Source organism: Pseudopipra pipra, chromosome 6 (assembly GCF_036250125.1).
Source record: "Pseudopipra pipra isolate bDixPip1 chromosome 6, bDixPip1.hap1, whole genome shotgun sequence".
NCBI classification, from domain to species: Eukaryota; Metazoa; Chordata; class Aves; order Passeriformes; family Pipridae; genus Pseudopipra; species Pseudopipra pipra.
The window spans coordinates 57,047,530-57,065,268 of record NC_087554.1 but is presented as its reverse complement, the minus strand read 5'-3'; the positions used below and the strand labels follow the sequence as shown (position 1 = coordinate 57,065,268).

At 42.2% G+C, this 17,739-nt stretch overlaps 1 protein-coding gene across 9 annotated transcripts; it reads left to right on the top strand.

Moving 5' to 3' along the window:
* Positions 1-817: 817 nt before the first annotated feature.
* LOC135416315 (SERTA domain-containing protein 2-like) lies at positions 818-15,539 on the top strand. Of its 9 annotated transcripts, XM_064659356.1 has the most exons (5): positions 828-951; positions 2,401-2,507; positions 2,835-2,917; positions 3,807-3,935; positions 11,894-15,539. In XM_064659356.1, the coding sequence occupies exons 4-5, from the start codon at positions 3,877-3,879 to the stop codon at positions 12,747-12,749; spliced, it is 915 nt and encodes a 304-aa protein (XP_064515426.1). In that variant the 5' UTR covers positions 828-951; positions 2,401-2,507; positions 2,835-2,917; positions 3,807-3,876; the 3' UTR covers positions 12,750-15,539. The 9 variants fall into 9 exon arrangements, with proteins under 9 accessions (XP_064515425.1, XP_064515428.1, XP_064515426.1 ...); XM_064659355.1 differs by lacking the exon at positions 2,401-2,507 and having other exon boundaries at positions 818-951; XM_064659360.1 differs by lacking the exons at positions 2,401-2,507; positions 2,835-2,917 and adding an exon at positions 2,703-2,801.
* The last annotated feature ends 2,200 nt before the right edge of the window (positions 15,540-17,739 follow it).

Here is a 17,739-nt window from a genome sequence, read left to right as displayed (position 1 = left end):
CCAACCCATGGCAGGGTTTGACAAAAGTCTCAAAATCTGTCTTTACAAATACTTTGTCAGATTTTGAAATCTGGTTTGTACAAACACTTGTGCCAGTGTAACTTGATTACGCAAATGCCCGGGGAAAGCAAATACGAGGTTTGAGCATGGCCAAACCCACCCCATCTTTGAAGGGAAAAAAAAAAAAATTGAGTGAATATTCATGGGAGGATTGTGCAATGTTTGACGCAGCACGAGGGCTGGTACGTGCCTCGTTTCCCAACAGCCCTGGCACCGGGAGTTGTAGGAACGCTGCTTTACGGAGGCCCTGGGGCGTGCCTTTTGCTGAAATTTTGGCAGTTTTGGTCACAGACGAGCTGTGAGTTCACACAAAAAAAAAATAATAAAAAAAAAATTTAAAAGAAAAAAAAAAGAAAGAGAAGGTGGTTGTGCGCTTGTGTCCGGGCAGGCCAGTGCCCCCGCGGTGGTTTCCAGCCTAAGGCGCGGTTCCGGGCCCGACCCGGCCCGGCCCGGCCGCCCCCGCCGGTGCGGGCGGGGCCGCCCCCGGAGCGCCGCGCCGGGGCCGCGGGACTCGGCGGCGCCCGGCCCCCCATTGGCCGAACCGGGCGCTCGGCCCCGCCCTCCGCGGCTCTCCGCGTGTTCTAATTGGACGGTGCCACGGGCCGAACCGTAGTCCCGCCTCCCCCTGCTCGCCGTCCAGTCAGAAAATGGTTGCCGGGCAGGTTGAATGGGCCGCCGGCCAATGGGAGGGCGGCCAGCTGGCGGGCGCGGCGCACGCACCCCCCCCTCCCCACCCCCCAGCGCCGCGGGCGGAGGGAAGGGCGGAGCGGAGGCTGCCGGGGCCCGGCGGGGGTGGCGCTGCCTCCGCCTCCTCCCGCGCCGAGTCCCAGCCCCGCCGAAGGGAGGGAGCCCGGCCGGCTGCGAACGAACGGGGGGTTCCTCCGCTCCCAGGTGGGGCGCCGGGCACGGCCGGGGCGGGAGGGCGCGGGGCTGCGGGCAGGGGGCAGGGGGAGGGCAGCGGGGGGACGAGCGGGCGGCCGAGGCGGGAGCCCTGACGGGGCGGGGGGGGGCCCCGGCGGGGAGGGGGGTCAGGGCGCGGGGGGACGGGGGGGACAGCGCGGAGGGAGAAGGGGACAGCGGGGACAGGTGGAGGGGTGTCGGGCCCTGGGGAGCCGCGCTGGGCGAGGAGGGCACGGCGGGACCGCGGTGCGGGCACTGCGGCCCCGGGGGAGCCGCGCCGGGCGCGGGGGGAGCGCCCCGAGCGCGGCCGGCGGTGGAAGTTGTTCGCGCAGTTATAATTAGCCCGGCCGGGGTCTGTGCGGGCCGGGAGGAGGAAGGGGGAGGAGTGTAACTTTTCGCAGCTCGGGAAGCCCAAGGTTGTCTCTGGTTACCGCTGCCCACGGCCGCGGGAGGGGCGGGGAGGGGGGGAGGACGGGCGGCCGCAGGAAGCACCGACGCTCCTTCCACAAAGGCCAAATGGTGGCAGGAGCCCGCGGGAGGGCGGCAGGAAAGGGCTTTCCCCTGGATCCCCAGCGTGTCCATCCCGGCACCCCCGATCGCTGCCGCTCGGTAGTTGCGACTCGTGTGTCTGCTGCAGTTACGTTTTTTAATAGCAGGTTTTTGTTTGGCTCAGTAAAACGTGTGTCAGTCCGGGCTGCGAGCAGGTGGATAGGACTGGGGGGGGGGAATAAGCTCGGTCTCCTTTATGCGTTTTGTAGATTAATCTCGCTAGTAGATGCAGTTAATAATTTCTGCGCTAGTTAGGCCTGGAATTTTTCAAACTATGTTGGAACAGCTCGTTTCCAAAAACATAGGTAGTTTTCTGCTTTATTTTTGATGTGGCTAAAATTCTGTAGTTCAGGCATCTGACTGCAGTGTGAAAAATACCATTAACATTGAAATGAACGGTGTAATGTCAAAATTCTAAAGTGACCCCTAAACAGGTACTAGGAAGGGAAGACAGGGAAAAAAAATTCATCTACTAGAGATACAATTCATAGTGATTTACAGCTACTGTGTGTCTTCTATAGTTGTTCTTTTTTGCCTAACAGATTGGAAAAACTAAACCTAATAACCTTACCTCTGTACTTCTTCCTGACACTCATCCCAGTCTGAAATCATACAGGGAAGAAGTCGTAACCTCAACAGTTACTGTTGCGGGAGTCCTTTAAGTATATAATAAAGGAATTAAATTTGATAACTTCTTGACTTCAATTCCTTCTAGCAAAAGATTGGACTTCTAAAATCCAATGAACAGTACTGCTTCGGGCTTTTTTTTTTTTTTTTAGCTAAGGTGCTAAAGTCTGAAACTTTTCAACATTTTAATTTGCTTATTAGCTTTTTTAGGATTCTTTAATGCTAAATGACTTCACATTCTAAAACATGTTCTTTTATATTCAGTGTATAGAAAATGCAGTGACTGCACACCTCTCCCTGTGACCTAACAAGTGCACTTTAATGAACCTCAATAGTGACCTTCTGATGTCCTGCTGTTTCAGAGCAAATAGGTTATGAATCTTCATTTGTCTCTTTGTTCGGGGCTTTTTTAATTTACAAATAGCATGGATTTCTTTATAATGGGAAAGAAGTCAGCTTCTAGGAGGAGGAGGAGGAGGGAGATGTTAATGTGTTTGTTGCTGTGGGTTAGATTTGGCTTTCTTAGGTCACCGGCATTTTACTGCTGTTTTACTGCATCTTTACAGTTCCGAGGTTCTGTAAGCGGAGGAGCCCTTTGGTAGCATCAGGCTATGAGTTGCTATGTAAGATGAACTGTAGGCGTTTACTTGCCCATCTGTCTCAATGTAAGACTACCTTTCACTATGTATTATTTTCAGATTTGTGAAATAATGTATGAACTCTTGATTTTCGATCGTGAAGGACTGTGTTGACCTGGATAGTACTGATCCTTGCTCTTGTGGTACGTTTGTGAAGTGGTTTGCTGTAGATGGGGTCAGGTGTCTGTGTGTGTGTTGTGCACAAACAGGCATGTTAGGTCCAATCCTGGCTCTAGGCTGTTAGCCTATGTAAGGGCTTTAATTCTTGGAATTAGTAACTGTTTAATTCTTTAGGTGGAGGTGAGACCCCAAGAGCATGGATCATGCGATTCCCTCCACATCTCCTAGCCTAGTCCATAGTTTGCTGTCACTTCAGCCCTTTCACATTTCCCAGAATTTCCAACGCCTTGAGCTAATCCATGATTTAATCCATGTGGTCTCCAGCCAAACTGCAGATGTTGCTTTATCAGGGTTTTGATGGAAATGATGCCACACTGAATATTAGATGCAATCATAGGATACCTTGCCAGCTATCTTCTCATACTGGTTTTGTTTATGCTGAAAATGAGGAAAGTTAGGGAATTTAATAAAAATCTAACTGCTTTTGCAGCCTGTAAGTGTTAGGGGGTAATTCTGAAATGTAGTTCTTCACAGTGCATGGTGTTATCTCCTGATTATCTGAATCTGGAGATGATTGCAAATGTAAATTGGTGTTCAGTAACCTGAGGAAGTATCAGTGCAAGATTTTATCCTAAAGCCTAACACTTAGAGGATCAGCATTCTGTAGTACTCATTTATGAAAGATAATTTCCACATTACATGTGTTTATAGGTGAAACTGTTAGGTTCCTCTTATTTCAGTGTATTCATGAACTTCAGTTTTTCTTGTTCACGTTTATATGTTTTAATAGGATTTAGCACAAATCATTTAAAAAGTTGTATTGAATTGTGTGCTCAATGCTTCTTGTTTAAAAAAATAAAACCACCACACAGTAGTGAAACGCTCTGGTTTTGTTTTCTTTTTCCTCTTAAGTCACATCATCCTACCTCGGTGGATGGCTTGGCCTCTTGGGTAGTTCAAGACTCTTGGATGACCACGCTTTATGCAAAATCCAGAATCTTCCTGCCTGGACTCCTTTCCGTTTTCTGAGGGTAACTACTTGTATGTTTTTATGAAATTGTATCTTATGTGCATAGAGCACGTTCTGATAATTGGCTGCAGATGTTGTTTGTGGGTTAGAATGGTAAACTGAAAAATATCTTTTAAAAAAAGGGTATAGAATATAAAGTGCTTAGACTTAGTGAATCATATAAGCTCTCTGGTTTGAGTGTTCTGAATTTGCATTACTGCTTTTTTCTTTTTCCATTATAATGAGGAATTATTATAATTCAGCAAAGCATATTGCCATAAGATCACATTTTTTTTTGGAAATTTGTTAACTAAGGCCTCAATCTCCCAGTGAGATCCACTGTTCAGCTGCTAAAATTGTGTTACAATCGTGTCTTGTGAGAAGGCAGCACTTTGGATGCTGATGTAAAGTTGTGTGTTACAAGAGAAAGTTCAAAGTGATGTCTGAAAATTATGTACCTAAATACCCCATACAGACAGCTAGAGTAAAGGCATGGTCCTCTATCAGGAAAAGAGCCATTTTTTCTTGGTTGCTTTTACTGTTATTGTCCATTTTTTCTGGTATAGTATGGGTATGACAATTTTTATAGTTAATAAGGTTTGACTTCCTTTATTAGTGGATCTTTTAGATCACTGTAACCCTAAAATATATGTCAGTATTACGTAGGTGAATGCATCTAGTATCTTTGTATTTGAAGTAGATACTGTAAACAAAACAGATTGAGAACTGTTCAGTTGACTAGAACAGTTGAAGAGGTATGTCATCACACTTGCAGTTCTGATGATCCTTTGCCTCTCCAGTGGGATGCTTTGGTGGAATGGTGGTGATTCAGTTCTCGTTGCTTCCTCTGTGATTCCTTTATGTTCTCACTTAATTACAGTTTAGTTTTGCTGTGGGAGATTCTAGGTTTGGTAAGTCTTGATCACGTATTAGCTTTTGCCAATGACTATTGCTCCTTAGTTTAAATGATTCCAGGCTCTTCTTCCTCTAAAAAAAAAAGAAATCCACCCAGAATCCCTGGGAAAAAAAGTCTGCTAAACACACAAATGTACACCTGTGACCTTTGTTTGTAGATGTGGAACGAGGTGCAAAAGTGACAGGGAAGAGTGACAGTGATTTAGTTTGGTTTTTTTTAAGGATGGAAGTTTCTCTACCCAACACTGGTAACTCCCTCAGCAGCTCTCTCTCAGCCTCCAGTGTTAGATATCAGCTGCTGAGAATATGGTTCATCTACTGTTGCAAACAGCCTGGATCCACTCGTTTTAGCGTGGAAAGTACACATCCTAACAGAGGAGTTCCTTCTCCAGAGGAAACTTCTATACTCTGAAACTTAGTTGCCACAGTTTGTAAAGCAAAGCTCTTACCAGTGCTTTATGCAATAAAATGGGAGTAAGGAACTTAGGAAGATGTCCTTAAGTGTAGGAATTTTCCAGATCCCATTAGACATAACAAACAGATTGTGGGTTTCAAATAGATTTCAAACAGATTGGGGATTTCAAACCAACTTTGAAATCAAGGTAAAACTTACTCCAAAGTGCTTCATAAACCTCATTTCAGCTCCTAAAACAGTTGTGTATGATACAGGTTTATTCTCTATTTCCACAAATAGTAAGTGACACTGGGAACGTTATGAATTACAAATTAATTCTGTGCTAAACTCGATCTTCTTCTCATTCCTTTCCTATACTTAATGAATGTTATTCAACCTACTCTTATTTTCAAAATGTGGGGAAAATCCTTAGGTGTGGGGGTTTTTCTGTTTTGTTTTCAGGGTTGGTGTGTGTTTGGTTGGTTTTGGGTTTGTATATTGGTTTTGCTGGGATTTCTTAAGTCTGAACAGTAGCATGTCTTGGTTCTGTGTTTCAGTTGCTTTGCTGGTAACAGACACGGGTGTATTATAGGTCAGGATTTGTTGATCAAGAAGTTGACATTAATTCTCCTCTCTTTGAGCAGCTATTTTCTGGTAATTTCTAACTCCTGTGAAGAAGTCGTTGCATAGGAGTTTTGGTATGGAAGTAAGCTGGTAGGACTGCACTCCTCCCTGTATGCACACTTTTAGTCACTTGTGCCTTCTCCAGCAGTTACTCATCCTGGCTAAACTGGGGCAGGGCTGAGGGGGGCGGGGAGGCAGTGGACTTGAATACATTTTTATATGTTTGAAAGTTATCTCCAGGTCCAGATTACTTTTTAGTTTGGGTGTTTTCTAAGGTGTTTAAATCCTCCTTCCCTCACTTCCTCTGAATTTTTGCTGGCAGCCAAGATGTGATGTTGTGGGGACCTCCAGCACTTGCTGAGGACACCAGATCAGATGCACTGTTCTGTGTGGTCTGACAGCTTACTGTGTTACGTAAGTCATGTTCAAGTGATCAGTGCTAAGTCCGGATGGGAGGAAGGGATTTGTGCTCTGTCTGTTCACTGTACCTTCAGCCTTCCCATTTTCTTGTGCAGCTGGATATTCGTGGATATACGTGGATAAATATGGTACACGAGTCAATAGCCAGTCTGCCACTTAATTATATTCACGAAGTTGCGTTGCCTAAGCTGTGTGTCAGGTAGGGGAAGAGTAATCATTAAAAACAGTATGCAGCATACATCAAATAATTCTGGGAAGTAACTGTAACTGTTGGGATGTTTGTCTTCCTTTGCACTTCCTGCAGATAGATGTGTGCTTGTGAGATGTGTCCGTGGAAGAGAGGGGAGAGCAGGACGTCAGGTTATCAGCCAGCCTGGGTCAACCACTAACACAAGTCTACAATCCAGAGACACTTCTGCCTGGGTTTACTGTTACATGGCTTCTACAGTTATGAGACAAAGGAGACTTTGAAAGGGAATTGACCAAATTACAGTAGCAAGGAGTCTCTAATTTTGATTTTAATACATAAGTTGCATTACTAAAAACTGGACAGGCAGCTTTCACTCATGAGGTTCTTACATCTCTGCAGAGCTGGTATTTCTGTCCCACAAGAAAAAGTAATATTTCACTTTGAGACAGTCTTGGGCTGAAAAATGAAACAGTATGGGTGCATGGAAAGGGTCAAGCAAGTCTGAATTTAGTAATGTTCTAAAAAGAAAAGCCAGAAGGGACCACTATCAATTAAATTATTTTTATCTGTGTGGTGAAGGCCAGGTACTTTATTGAAGATCTTGCTATTTGAACATATTATTTAATGGTACAGTAATAACTCCTCTGTAGTTGACTACATGCTTGTTTTGTGCATGAAAAGTTCATGTTCACACAATACTGACCATGGCAGTCATGTTTGATATACTCATTATTTTTGAAGCTTTTCTCTGCTGAAAATTTAAGCTGTGTGAGGTTCTGGGTTCTAAACATTGTTTAACTTGCTCTTCAGTTCTTCCTCATCTTCCAAAAAAGTTTTTAAGTAGTAGTTTGTTCAGATAGAAGTAACTGAAGGTTTTCACATTTCATTATTCCTCGAGACTGTTTCCAGCTGTACTTCCCAACCATGTGCCAGTGGCAGCTGTGCTGCGCTATCGGACCCTGTGACAGATGGAGCTGAAATGGTGGCACGAGCCCTGTATTGTCCACGGCACGTCGCAATGTGAATTTTTCTTGGTAGCCTGGAATGTTTCTTCTGAGAAGCTGCACCCTGGCCAGGCCTGTTTGTTTGGTATTCTGTGTGGATTTGCCAACCAGGGACGTGCCTCTTCCCTCCCAAGTTTTTTCAAACCCCGGTGTGGTGTAGGATTACAGTGCATGGATGCTTCTTCCCATCTTAGCAGGGAGGAGTTTCTATGAAATGTCCTCCGTGGAGGACTGGAAGAAACTGAGGAATATGCTGTCAGGGGCTGAATTTCTACGTACAGACTCCATTGTAGTTCAGTGATGTGAATAGACAGTGTGGTACTCCTAAATATTGAGTTCACTCTGCTTCCTTTTCTCTGTGTCTGTAAGGTAATTTTAATTAAAAAAGCATTCTGCCATAAATGACCTGTGGCTCAGTTTGCATTACTATAATCAGAGAAGATGAGAAAATTCCAGAAAAAAAGTTATTGAGATGTGTTGTTCCTCATTGTTCCTGGTTTTTTTTCACGACAAAAGATTCTAAAATAGATAATCTGAACTCAAAAGAAAATCTGGTTGTGGAACTTTTTCAGGCTAAAAGGGTGACTTGCAGCTTGCTGCTTTTATAATTGAACAGCGATGTACAGACCTCACATTTGAAGTTGGCATAAACTTTTAATTTTTGTTCAGTTTATTTACTTACAAATTACAGAGTTATCAGATTGGCACATTCCAAAATCCTGTTACTTGATCCATTTTTTCTTTTGAGATCAGAGTAGATTCCAGGAATTGGGCTGGAGTAAGGAAGAGTGCAGTTTCTAGAGACTCTTTGTACTTTGGTGTGCCCAGATTGTGCTCCTGTGAACTGGCTGTGCTGTTGTGTCAGCTGATGGAAGGGCTGACACTGTGCAGCAGCCGCTCATGCTCTGGGCATGGCAGTGTAGGGTTGTGTGTGTTTGCTCTCCTTACTGCCCAAAATTGAGGTGGGGTGAGCATTGCATAACTAAATAATGTGATCAGCATCTTCTGTTGCAAAGTAATGCTGTCAAAGAGAGCATTTGAGAGCGTGAATTTTGGGTTTGGGATGTGATGTCTACACAGTGCTAGAAAAGGACAAGCTGCTTAAAAAATACGGAGTAGTTTGTTAAGGATCTGACCCTGTCAGAAATCCTTGTGTCAGAAAGTAAAGCAAAAGGCCTGATAAAATGTAGATTAGCTGGTAACAAAGGGGCTTTGTGTCTTTTGTAGGTCAGCAGCTGAGTGTGTTTGACAAGAACTGAAATTTAATGTCTCCTGTAGCAACGATGGCACTAGTCATTTTTAAATCCACTGTACCAATGGTACTCTGGTTTTTATTAGCCTTTTCCAAATTTTTGTGCAGCCTTTGAAGTCATTTAGCTCCTGGAGGGAGAGTTAGGGATCCTTGCAATTAGGAAAAAATCATGTTAAACAGACAGAAATTTTATACATAAGGTAGTGTCATGTTTGTGTATTTTAAAAAAACATCTTTGACATCTAGAGAGTGGGGAGTATGTTAAGTACTTTTTCTGAAGTTGGAGCAAATTATGTTTCTTGCACTTCATTTTTCTAGTTGAGTGCTGTCAAGCTCAAGCATTGTTACATATTTCTAGAATGCTCTGGGACAAATTTTATGAAGGAAATTTGAGCAATGAAAAGAAGGGTGTCTGCCTATATGAGCATGAAGTATTTAGTCTAACTAGGCTACTGTTTGAATTGAAAAGTCAAACATGTCATTTTAAGTTGTTTTTGTGAAATTATACATCATTGCATATGCTAGTTTGCTTGCTTTTTAACCTTGCTTGCAGAATTTAAATACTAGCACGTTTTTGAGATGTAAGAAATTAACATTATTTGTATAATTCAAATAGATAAGAATAATATGTCCTGTGTGTCTAACAAAGCATAAATATATATTTTTTAAAAATATTAAAAGCAGTAAATTATCAAATCCAAGCATTCTGAATGTATGAAATATCAGAATTACTGTTTCCTATATGGTTGTAATTTCATTCCCTTATGAGTGTGAATTTTGGTTTGCTTTAATTAATGGAGAGGAAAAAAAATAAAAAATAAAACCACCTAGTATGCAGTGTATGTGAACAATGGTACTTAGTGAATAAATAGCCATCTTATAGTAATGTTATGGGGTAGTGCTTTAGGTAGTGCCCAACATTTAAATGCTACTTAAAATGGAGAGTTAACAGTTTTATTGTGAGTTTTCTATGATTTGCAGGCACTGATTCTTTCATGATGAAGGTTGGCATATTTAGCAACAGTTTACTTGTCCTGCATAATTGTGATTTTCCATAGACTGTGTCAAAAATTATCAGTTACTGACAGTGTTGTCAGTAGTTTGAGGATGCCTGACACACACACTGCTTCCCCAGAATACTTTGTTATTATATTTCGTGCCTGAACTTTATATCCAGATTTCTTCTGATTTTGTTTGTCATGGAGTGCTTAGTACTGGCTGGTTCTGTCTGCTCTAAATGGGGTGCTGGAATGAGGGAGCGATACGTGATCAGTGTGGGAAGATGACCTGGGTGAACAGGCACACCACATCCAGACACCTTCTGGTTTTTAAAGATATTCAGCTGGTGCTGTGGCAGTTTAGCAGAAAACTTCAGAAAAAAAACAGACTTCCAAAGTTTAAAAGCACAGCACTGGTAAAATTACGAGTAATTAAAGGTGAGGTTTTGTTGTTGTTTTTGTTTCAAGAGTGTCGGTGTTAGTGAACTTAAAATAGGCCAAACTACTCCCTGTTAAATAGAAATGCAGTCTCAAGAAAAGTTGAATTTCATCCAGGTATGTCCCTTAAAAAAAAAAAAAGAAGTGTACAACTTAGAAGTCTCAAACCTAAACTCCTGTGGCAGCTGTCTGATTTCTCTTGTGTCTTACTGAGGAGGAGGCACTGCTTGCTTGCTTTTCTGTTCCTCCAGAGGAGCTGAGTTCTCCAACAGCCTTGTCGAGGCAGATGGATGCAGCCACGGAGCCCTGCAGTGCTTCCTGCAAATCTGGAGAAATCCTGAAAGTAAAGGAGGCTTTATCCTGCTGCCTTCTCCTTGTCGCCAAAAGTCTAGCAACAGGCTAGCAGCTGGCAGCTGCGGCCATCAGCTGAGCTGTTGCTGGCAGTAGCCAGTGCTCACATGAAAAGGAAGTTGGGAGGCCCTCGGCAGCATGCGGGGTCTGGATCATTGTGTATGAAGGATCTGCCCTTAATCTGCCACTGGGTGTCTAATTTATGATTGCTTAATTTTTTTTAATTGTTTGGCAGCGAGGTGTCAGCATTGTGTGTAACCAAGATTTTACCAGTGTTTCCTGTGCACAGTATACGTCTTTTTCTGTGTTCTATACAAGTCATTGCACAGTGCTTGCTGTCCCTAATGAAACACTTTAGATTTGGAATGGTAATTGCAAAGTACACGAGCAGATATTTGTTTGGATTGCCTGTATTTTAGGGGGGGGTGAGTGTACAGTTTTTTGTACCACAATGTTCTAGACCCACCATATTTCAATGCAAGAGCACACACAGCAGACTGAAAGCAACTGAGTTCTGTTTCTTTTCTTTGGTTTCCCAAAATTGGCAAATTACTTTTAAAATGCCATTCGATAGCCTCCTCCCTAATGTCCTTAGTGTGAAGTCAGTAGCAGGTTGTGAACCAGCAGCCGTGAGCGCTGATTGTCGCTCTGTGAGCTCAGTGGCCCAGCCAGATTCCTCACACCATTTAGCCAAACTACTCAACTATGGCATGGATATAAGGATCCCATGGGAGGCCCTGCTATCGGTCTTGCTGGGTGGTTCAACTACAGTCAAACAACTTTAAGTCACCAAAGAAAAAGAAGAAAAATTAGTTCTGTGGAGAGTTCTCAGAGACACCGAGCAAGACATCACAAATACCTTCATGACATAAAAATGGGTGTTGAAAACCAGCTTTGAAATATTAACTACTATACCTAGGAACAAATGTTAAAATGAAAATGGTGAAATATTCTGTATAGTTGTTATGATGTGTAGTGTAAGCATCTATTTTATTTCACATAGACATTCAGATATTTCTCATTTATGAATTTTTGTACACTATATAATTTAAATGGATAGAAGGCCAAAAAGCTCACCTATTCAAGATTTTAAATAATTAAATTCATATTCTCATAGTGGAGTTAAAAGTAAACCTTAAACACAAAACTTAAGAGGTATATAGCTTTTTAAAAAAAGAATTACTCTACTTCTTCCATATTTTCAGTTTAAAAAGAAAAAGTTGCTCTGAAACAATATAGCTGGAAAGTGCATCTTTTCAGTGGAAGTAGTATTGAGTAGGATTTCGTTCTGTCTCTTGGTGTTGTATAACATCAGAGTCTTAAGTTAACCAATGCAGGGTTTTCAGAATTGTCTGTAGAGGTGATAATCTTGCCCAAGGTTAATTCACAGTTTCTCTCTTCCAGGTTCATGTTGGGGAGAGGTCTAAAGCGCAAGCTGAGTGACTATGAGGAGAACATGGCTGGTCTCTCGAGTGCCTTTGATTCCAGTCGAAGTCTGCCATATCCACTTAAGAGGCAGTTGGTGCTCAACATGTGCCTCACCAAGTTACAGACGTACAAAATGCTGGTGGAACCGAACTTGCACCGCTCTGTCCTCATCGCCAACACCGTGCGGCAAATTCAAGAGGAAATGAGACAAGAGAGTAACCAGCAGCCAGTTAACATCTGCCCTGGCATTACTCCTAGTTCTCACAGCTACCCAGGGATGGAGTCATCTGGGATTTCTCTTCAGTTGCCTTCAGGTATTAGTCAGCAAGAGTCCAACTGTTGCGACTTGCGGTCTGTAGAAGACCCGATTGAAAACAGCCTGCTGATAGTTTCAGATGATGACATGTCGTCTGCCATTTCATCTATTCTGAAGGATTTAGACTTTGTAGAAGATATAAGCCCTCCTACTTGTCTGGTTCCTTCTGGAGATGACCAGCCAAAGTTTCCAGAGAATACTGGTCTGAAACTAGAAGATGATAGGCAGGATTTGAAGGGAGCTGAATGTGTATTTGGTTCCTTTGAGATTTCAAATTCAACTAGTTACTTGAAGGATTTGGCAATAGATGACATTTTCGAAGATATTGACACTTCGATGTATGATTCAGACTTCTGTTGCCCTCCACTAATGCCACCCAGATCACCATCTCTTGCTACAGAAGAACCATTGAAAACCTTTCCATCTTGTAATTCTTCTTCAGCAAGCAACATTCAGATATGTAGAACAGATCTCAGTGAGCTGGACCACATCATGGAAATTCTCGTTGGATCCTGATACTTGTTTTACCCAAAGATACTTTTTAACTGCCACTTTCATTTGGTTTCAGGATAAAAGCCACTGGAAAAGTTGTAAAGAATTCTTTAAGACAAAAACTACATAACAATTTGTCTGTAGTAGGATTTTCTAAATAATTCCAAAACTTAAAAACCAAAAAAGTGGCAGATTTTTTTAAAAAAAGAAATATTTATTTATCAGAACTGTGCAATCATCATTTTCCTTCCAGGGTGTATGTGGAACAATAGGCACATACCCTCATCACCCCTCATGCCTCTTTCAATAAACTTTTTTATGTGCAATTTTTAATTTGACAGAAGAATTTACATGCAAAGCAAATTTCATATGAGATGATCTTTTACAAAGCCTCCACTTTATTTTTAATATCAGAGTCTATGCCAAGTTGGCATCCGTCAAGTTGCAGAGTTAGATCGTGTGGATTGCAGACACATTACTAGAGATGGGTATATTTTAAAAATGAGACACGCTTTGCTTTCTTTTGGTCAGAAAAGCAGATCAAGATACTTACCAACAAAGTCTCTTGCATTTTCTAAAGCATTCAGAACTATTTATTTTTGTAAATTTTATAGTCTTTCTACATTTTACTACGTTATTTCATCATAGTTCAAATATAATGGACTTCTAGTTGGATGTGTTTAGCACTACCTCTGAGCTGAAATGCTTTAACTCTTTCCAGTGCTTCATCTAAGACTGCAGATCTTTTTGTTTCTTCTTTTTTTTTTTTTTTCTGGGGGAAAGTACTTCTAACTCATTAAGCTGATCCTTTGACAGTGACCTAGCTGATTTGTGAAATCAAGGGTATTCAATGTTTAAAAACTTTTAAGTATTTACAAATGTAATTTATATGTAGATTGTGCAATTTAACATTTTTCTGTCAGTATTATGTGCTTAGATTTTGAATAATCTTGGCGTTCTTTAAATTAAAACTTACTATGTACAGGTAGCTTTTTATTCTGTTTTGGAAAACACTGTCCTCCAACCCTGCTTTCACTACAATGTTTTAAGATGATTTTTATGTGCAATATTATTTAAAAAGATACACATTTGTATACCTGGCATTGCGGGAAGGAACGCTTCAAACTTAAAAACCTCTAGCACCTTTGGAGGATACTCAGAGAGTCAACCATTTCTGTGTCCTTTAAGAAACAAAGCTGAGAACACTTGTTGCGACACGAGTGCTCACTGCTCCGAGTGCTCCTGGAACACCCGTGGGTGAGTCAGTGCCGATGACTCAGTCCTGCCGTGCAGCTGCGTCCGGGAGAGCTCCGGGTCTGACCACAGGGATGCGGCGCCGGGGCCACCTGGGCCTTGGAACCATCGTGCTGCTGCCCCAGACCGTGCTGGGGAAGGAGGGGCACATGTGGCAGGTGTGTGAATAAGGATATATAAACACACTCATTAGCTGAAGACGAGATTTGCAGTGAGAACTGTTTTTCCATAAGACAGTTTGGATACTGTGTCTCAGCCTGAACTGAGGTCTATGTCCATCCCTGCTACTGTCTTCTGAATTACACACTTGCACATTACTTTTTGGTTTGTTTTTGGTTTTTTTTTTCTCTTTGGTTTTTTTTAATGATAAAACTTTTACTTCGTTCTTGAAAGCTGCAGCACCTGTCTTGAAAATTTGCAGTTGTAAAAGCTTTGCTTTGGTTTGTTTGTATTTTTGGGGTTTTTGTTGTTCTGCTGAGACTTTTCACGAACTGAGCATCGGCAGAGGAAAAAAATGTTGCCTCTATGTTGCATCTCACAGAAGTTGAAATCCTGGCCCTACTGAAGGGGCCAGGGTGTCACCTGGTATTTCTAGTCTTAACTGATGCTGTGGCACACCTACCTTTTGCAAAGATCTCCATTTTTTACTGTGACTCTCTTGGTTAACAGTTAGCTGCCGATATAATTTGGTATCCCAAGCCAGTGGAGAACCATTTCAGGTCACATCCTTTGCAGCCATCTGGGTTGTTTAGCAACCGAAGGGTATAAATGTATTTATATGCATATATTGTATTGATTCTAATATAAAACTTCTGATCTAAAGTATTTTGAATTGCTGGATAAAGGGATTTGTTTGAAGAGTGTATAAATAGTTCTTGAAGAGGTACAGCTTCAGAATGTACACAGATTGTGCATTGTGTATAGACTACTCTGGCTTTTCCTCAGCCTCTTACTTTTGTATTAAAAATATGACTGAATAAATCCTTGAAATATTAAGGGCCTTCTGCACTGTGATGAAACAGAGTTGTGGTTAAAAAAGTCTTTAAATTCAGTGATGAGGGATAAAATAAAAAGACTGCATCTAATTTCTTTTTGCATTTAAAAATATGGAGTGTTACTATGCAGTAAAGATATTTTGGTATGAAAATCGTGTCATGTAGCAAATAGTGAACACTTAATAAATCCACTTACCTTGCAGCACCTACTGAAACAGAAGAAAACTCACTTTTCAACATTTACATACTAAAGATTTTTGTATACTGCAGAGAAAGATTAAATTGTTGGTAGATGTTTTATCAACAATTCAAAATGCAATTTTTGTTCAAGTCCTTGCTACAAAGCTCTGTTTCTAATTGGTTGCTTGTGTCACAGTGCCAAGACCATGAGCTGGTGTGTAATGCAGTTCGGTTATGTATGGAATTATGTGCAAAGGGAAGTTTAATTTTTAAATATGCACAAACTAATTTTAAAATCCTTCCATGTAAAATGAAGTTAGAGGCTAGTTGTGGTGGACCTATTTATTGTATGTTTGGAAATAAAAGCCACAGTTTTGCAGTTTAACCGTTTATATTTTGAAGACTTTGGTACTTGACTGTTTTAAAAACAAAACAAATGTTGCACCTTGCTATCCTTTCTTTGGTCTCCCAGTCAAACAATGTAACATTTTCCCTAGGGTTTTCTATCTTTTTTGCCTCTGCCTGCCCTTTCTCCCCAGAAATTCTAAACCTCTGTGGAAATCACAGGCACCGTAACAGGGTTCTCCTTGAGGTTTCTACATAACCTGAAGGATAAGGATTCCCTTAGGGAAGCATCACAGCTCAAGCTGGGTGCCTCCAGAGATGGAGCCTGAACACTGAAATTCCTGGGCAGTTATACTTATACAATAATAATGATTCAAACCAATGATAATGTTGAGGTCTGGGGTCTTCATGCTTTTTACTGATTTGGTGGTTTTCGGTGTTTCAGTGCTAAGTGGCCCTTGTCTTGCACAGCATCGCACCCTCCCGGCCTGGTTTGCCCAAGTCTGTGGTTTGGAATTTGTCATGTTCTAATAACATTGTTACAGTAGGCTTTGTGTACTTTAGCTATTAATATTTAAGTCCTGCTTTGTCTGCTCTGGCTGTTATTAGCTCTGAGTTTTGACTAACTCCTTCACCATCGTGTCCTCTTTGTGCGTCCCCACCAAACAAGGGATGGCCCACAGAGTGTTTTTGTGATCAGTGGAGCGGGAGGGGGGATTCTGTTGGGAGCAGATGACATGTTTTTAGCACTTAGCTGTCCCCTGGGCTTTGTCTCCACTGCCCTGTGTAGTCTTCCCAACCCCTGCAGTTCTTAGTGTTCCCTCAGGGGTTGCCAAGCTTGAAAGCAAGTGTCAGATACGAGTGTCCTTGATGCACATACTGTTGACACTTAAGCCTTGTGTGCTTGTCAGGCTGGGACAAAAACCCTGCCACTCTGGGCTACTGAAAGGCTGCGTGTACAAATTAAATCAACAGCTCCAGGTTTAAAGGTTTCCATCCCCTTCCTGTTGTGGAGCTCTACAGTGAGATCCTGACTCTTCTGCAACGAATGTCAAGGTTTAAACTGAGGCAGAATCCCAGTTTTCCCTCATTTTTAAGGGTTTAAATTGAGAGGAACTTATTAATGTGCCACTGTAAGAGTTACGTGAAGGAGGACCTTCCATTTTAAGGGGTAAAAATGTTCATATATGCATTGAGGCATAACAGAGCACTCTCCAGCAACCTGGTCAAGTGGAAAGTGTCCCTGCCCATGGCTCAAAAGCCCCATCCAACCTGGTTATGAACGATCTCATCATTTGATTAATGGGACTGCACTGGCTGCTGCTTACAGACCAGGAGTTCTTCCTGCCTTTTGTCCTGGAGCCTGCTGACCAGAGGGTGAAAAACAGGTCTAGAAGGAACTTCACAGAAACCTGGTTTTGTGACCACCATGCCATTGTGACTGTCTCGTTACTGAGGAAGGCACTGCAGATGCTGCAGCACAGAGCTGAGCTTGTGCCAGTGGCAGCAGAAAACGCTGCCTTATGAGGGGGTGCTGCAGCTCAGCCTTTTAGGAAAATGTTTCTGAAGTATTGCTTTTGGGTCAAGCTGAGATTCTTTTAAGGTAGTGTAGGGTCTCACACGCTTATATCGATTTTAGCCATGCTGAAAAATCTGAGCTTAAAACTGCAGAGCAGCTCAGCTCAGTGCAAAGCTGCTTCAAACACAACTGCCTGGGGACATGTTGGTGCTACCCGGAGTGCTCTGTCCAGCTCTGTGTTCTGTGTGCAGGAAGGGACACTTAAAAAGACTAATTTCCCAGCTCAAACAAGAGTAAAACACACAAAAATAGCCTATCTGTTAGTTCTGCGAGGAAGATGAGTTGCAATTTTGAGTTATTAAAAACCAATATTAGAAGTGAAGAATTAAGCTATCTGAAGTCACAGAAGTGTGTCTGTAGAAGTGTGTGTTATTAAAGCAGATGTTCAGGGAAGCTGGAAGATTTCTGGCATTTCAGGGTTTGCCCAGCATTCACAGCTCGCCTGAATTGAAAAAGAAAAGAATGTTGCAACTTCATTCCATACATTTTTCCTCTCATTAGGACCCCGCTTATCCCAGCAGAGCACTAAGCTACAGTTGCACTGGCTGTGCTCTGGCACCCAGACTGTGCCATGGGATGGCAATTTTGGAGGTTCTCACCCGTTTTTCAGTAGAAGAAGCAGAAACTTCTGGATGTGACTGCAGTGAGCCTGCTGCATCTG

Coding starts and splice junctions, on each gene's coding strand:
- LOC135416315 (XM_064659355.1), top strand. CDS start 3,877: ATGCAAAATCCAGAATCTTCCTGCCTGGACTCCTTTCCGTTTTCTGAG. Junction 3,936..11,893: donor TTTTCTGAGGGTAACTACTT/GTATGTTTTTAT, acceptor TCTCTCTTCCAG/GTTCATGTTGGGGAGAGGTC.